The following is a 3989-nucleotide window of genomic DNA, read 5'->3' as shown; positions in this document are numbered from 1 at the left end:
GCAGGAATGACTGATACAGCTGCAAATGAAGAAGAGTGTGTGTGGCCTCTGTTGATTGAGCTCTCTGGTTTTTCTTCGCTTTCCCACCCACACAGACCCACAGGGCAGTGAACTCCTGCAGCTTCCAGGAGGAAGGGCTGGATTCCCCAAATTCTACACTTTTCTCAGTCTCGTATCCCAAAAATCTCATGGACTTTTCCAGCAAAACAATAAGCGGCAGCTTGGTGCCAGGTTTTGGTAAATGATGTGGGATATCATATGTACTTTCTGAGGAAACAAACTCAATCTGGTGGCCAAAGCCTGCAGATGGCCCCAGGCAATCCCCACCTGCTCCACATTGTCCATGTCCAGCCAGTCCTGGTCATCCAGGTCTGCGGCCATCTCCTCCAGGTACACACAGCGTGCTGGGATCCCATTCCCACTCTTCATGCTGGGGTCACCTGGGAAGGCCAGAGGCACCTGTACTGTTCCACCTGCAGGCAGGACTGTCCCCAGCACAGCCCCAGCACCCGGCGCTGTCCCCTCCCAGATGTCCCCTCCCACGTCAGAGCTGCCCCAGCATGCACCACACCCCACCAAACCGGGGCTTCCCGGGCTCACTGTTGTCCAAGGTGATGAGGAAGATCCTCTGGATCATGTGGTTGATGTTGAGCTGCTCGCAGAGCTCTCGCTGCGAGCGGAACGAGCGGCTGATCTCGGCCACCGAATAGTCGCAGTCGTCCAGGCTCTCGGAGACACTGTTGTCGGAGTCATCCTGGCTGATGGACGTCTCCTCGCCTGCACGACAGAGCCCGCAGCGTCTCGGGGGAGAGCCCTGTCCGAGCGGACCGCCTCGCCCCCTCCCCGGGGCCAGCCCCGGCCCCAGCGCCAGCCTCGACCTCCCCACCTGTCAGCTGCCGCAGCTGCTGCTGCTTCTGGATGGCGGCGAAGTGCTTGGCGGCAGCGACGGAGCCGAAGAGGGCGGCGAAGGGGTTGCTGGAGATGCTGTTGTTGTTCTCCTGGTCGGTCATCTCCCCTCAGGGCCGCGCCATACGGGTGAGCCGGGGCAAGGCTGCGGGGAGGGCCGCCGTCAGGGCCCGGGCCCGCTCCCCTCCGGTCGCGGCGGGCTCGTCCCGCTCGGTGCGGGGTCTCTGGTCCCAACCCGCTCCCGCTCCGGTGCCAACCCGGCCCCAACCCGGCCCCGCTCCCGCTCCGCTCCCACCTCGGCCGCCGCCGGAGAGCTCAGCGCGTCACCGCGTCGCACAACGATTGACGTCACCGCGACGCGCCGGAAGTGAGGCACGGGAGGGGCGGGACTTAGGTAGCTCGGGCGGGAGCAGCGGCAGCGACTCCTGGCGGCCGGGGCGGGGAACGACACCTGCGGCCTCGCGGGGACGGGAACGGGAATGGGAATAATGGGAACGGGAACGGGACAGGAATGGGAATGAAGCCGGTCCGGCTCGGTGGACTCGAGCGTGTCCCGTGCTGTGAAACGCGACCGTGTGTGTGATAACCCAGTTTGTGTTTGTTATTTACCCAGTGGCCTGTATTTGAATATTAATGATATGTAAATCAACTGCTTAATAGGCAAATCACAATTTTATGTTGTATCAACGTGCATATTGACCCTTATTAACTTTGCACCTACAAACACTTGTTTGCAGCCTTTTTGTGTTTTTAACTTTTTCTTGTGCAGGGAGTTTTATGTTTGTAGGGGGTTTGGGGCTGCAGGGGGTGTGGGGTAGGGACACCGACGTACGTGTTTATATTACACCCCATGCATCCCTTCTGTGCTGGGCTGAGCTCGGCCCCAGGGCCTCCCAGCTGCTCCATCCCTCCCCTCGCACCCTCCTGGGCAGGACAGATTTGAGGTGAGGTCAGAAAATACCCTGCCCAAGACTCTATGGGGAGATACAAAGGTAGACTGATAGAGGAAAGGCAAAGGTGGACAAAAGGGGTTAAATACAAGGGGTTATTCTGCAACCCCCTGAGCCAAAGCTGACTGGGGACTACAGGGAGGCTCCTCAGCCCAGCCAGACCCTGCATATACAGATTTTATTGATTTTTTTTTCAGTCCAGGGCCCTGGCTCAGGCCCAGGCACTGCCCTGCCAAGTGCTGCAGGTGACTCCAGTGGTGTCATTCCTGTAACAATATTAATTTAATTCTACTACACCGTGTCCAGCCTCTCGCAGCGCCAGGCCGGTGCAGCGTTTCCCTGCTGGGGGATTCCTGGGGCACCAGGTCAGGCAGGGACTGGGGGCAGTTTGGGGTGTTGGGGGCTGTGTCAGGGTCCATGAGGTGGTGAAGGACTGAGCCCATGGCACTGGGGGGCTCTGGGCTCTGCCTCTTGCGTGCCCAGACCCCGAGGGCTCCCCCAGAACAAAGGCAGCTGACGGTGTGGTGGTTTTGTCATGAACAGCCTTTACTCACCCGCTGCCTCATATTCCTTACAAAAGAACAACTTAACAAAAAGAATGAAAGAACGCCCTGAGGCTGCAGCTGGGGGAGCGGGGGGGGCGAGGGCTCAGCCCCACAGAGCAGGGTGGGCTATGGCACTGTTGGCGTGGGGCACCGGGCCCGGGGGGCTCAGGCAGGGCAGTCCCGCTGCGCTGGCTCGTCCAGGCCGCCCTGGGCTGTGCTGGCAGGGACAGCCATCCCCAGCAGGGAATCCTGGCCGGGCCCCGGCAGCGCGCACGGCTGCACCAGCTGGTCCCAGTAGAGGCTGAGCGTGGAGTGCTCCTGCTGCTCCAGCTCCCGCAGCTCCTGCAGCTCCTTGGCGCTGGCCGCTGGCGTCTGCACCTCAAAGGTCATCTCAAAGCGGCTGTAGTCCACCTGGAAGGCGCCTTTCTCCAGGGACATGCAGGGCTCGAAGCGGTATCCCCAGAGGATCTCGTCCTCCGTGTAGGAGGTGCGGGCTTGGCACGTCATTCCTGCGGCAAGAACAGGGCTGTGCTGTGCCGGGTGCCACAACGAGCCCCCTGAGCCTGCAGGGCGAGGGGCTTCCAGCCCTGCCTCACCCACAGCGAGGGGCTTCCAGCCCTGCATCACCCACAGCGAGGGGCTTCCAGCCCTGCATCACCCATGGCCCGCTGGAGACACACAGGACCTCGAGCCTCTCTTGCTCAGATGTCACTCCTGGGCCTGGGTTTGCCCAGCATCTCCAGGAGCCCAGGGGAGCCCCCCCTCTCCACCCTGACTCCCCGAGATCACTTGCCTGTGGCTTCCACGATGCCTTCGAGGATGATGATGATTTCAAACTGCTCCCGGCGCAGTGACTCGGCCGACATGTCCCAGAAAGGGCTGTGGCGGTTGATGACGTGGCAGATGATCTGGGGCTCCACCAGGAACAGACGGTCCTCGCCCGTGTCATAGCCCAGGTTCAGCTCTGACTGCTCCAGGGGGATGAACTCCCCCTCGGCCGTCTGGCGGGACTTGATCAGCTTTGCCCGGATCTTGGCATCCACCATGTGGCTTTCCCGCAGGTCCCCCACACGAAACATCAGGCAGAGCTTCTCATCCCGGAGGGAGATGACGCAGTTCTTGCTGAAGATGAGGGTCTGGGCGCGCTTCTTAGGCCGGGAGATCTTGACGAACATGCAGCCGACCATCATGGCGTCGATCATGGAGCCCACGATGGACTGGGCGATCAGCAGGATGACGCCCTCGGCGCAGTTGGCCGTCACCATCCGTGTGCCGTAGCCGATGGTCCGCTGGCTCTCCACCGAGAGCAGCAGGGCTGAGACGAAGCCGTCGACGTTCTCGATGCACGCCTGCCACTCGGGATCGCCCTGGTGCCACACATCGCCGCGCACCCAGGCGTCCAGGAAGTAGATGAAGCCAAAGACCACCCAGGTGACGACATAGCACATCATGAAGACGAAGAGGAACCAGCGGTACTTGAGGTCTACGATGGTGGTGAAGATGTCTGAGAGGAACCTCTTCTTGTCCTGGATGTTGCCCAGATTCACCTGGCACTTGCCCACTTTCGTCACGTAGCGCTGCCGCTGCC

At 61.1% G+C, this 3989-nt stretch overlaps 2 protein-coding genes across 2 annotated transcripts in view; both read right to left on the bottom strand.

Annotated features, from left to right (window-relative positions):
* Window positions 1-1265, bottom strand: part of UBE4A (ubiquitination factor E4A) — a 9869-nt gene extending 8604 nt beyond the window's left edge. The window contains 4 exon segments of the mRNA XM_005427532.2: window positions 328-440; window positions 601-777; window positions 887-1051; window positions 1202-1265. Of these exon segments, the coding sequence (XP_005427589.1) occupies window positions 328-440; window positions 601-777; window positions 887-1010 (414 nt within the window). The 5' untranslated portion in view covers window positions 1011-1051; window positions 1202-1265.
* Window positions 1266-2269: 1004 nt separating this feature from the next.
* LOC102036103 (G protein-activated inward rectifier potassium channel 4-like) overlaps window positions 2270-3989 on the bottom strand; it is a 3916-nt gene continuing 2196 nt past the window's right edge. The window contains exons 2-3 of the mRNA XM_031062395.1: window positions 3195-3984; window positions 2270-2910 (exon numbers count right to left, since the gene is read on the bottom strand). Coding sequence (XP_030918255.1) covers window positions 2567-2910; window positions 3195-3984 — 1134 coding nt within the window. The 3' untranslated portion in view covers window positions 2270-2566. The remainder of the gene's footprint in view (window positions 2911-3194; window positions 3985-3989) is intronic.

Source organism: Geospiza fortis, unplaced genomic scaffold (genome assembly GCF_000277835.1).
Source record: "Geospiza fortis unplaced genomic scaffold, GeoFor_1.0 scaffold183, whole genome shotgun sequence".
NCBI lineage: Eukaryota > Metazoa > Chordata > Aves > Passeriformes > Thraupidae > Geospiza > Geospiza fortis.
Note: the sequence above shows the minus strand (reverse complement) of the source record. Positions and strands in the feature narration are given on the sequence as shown.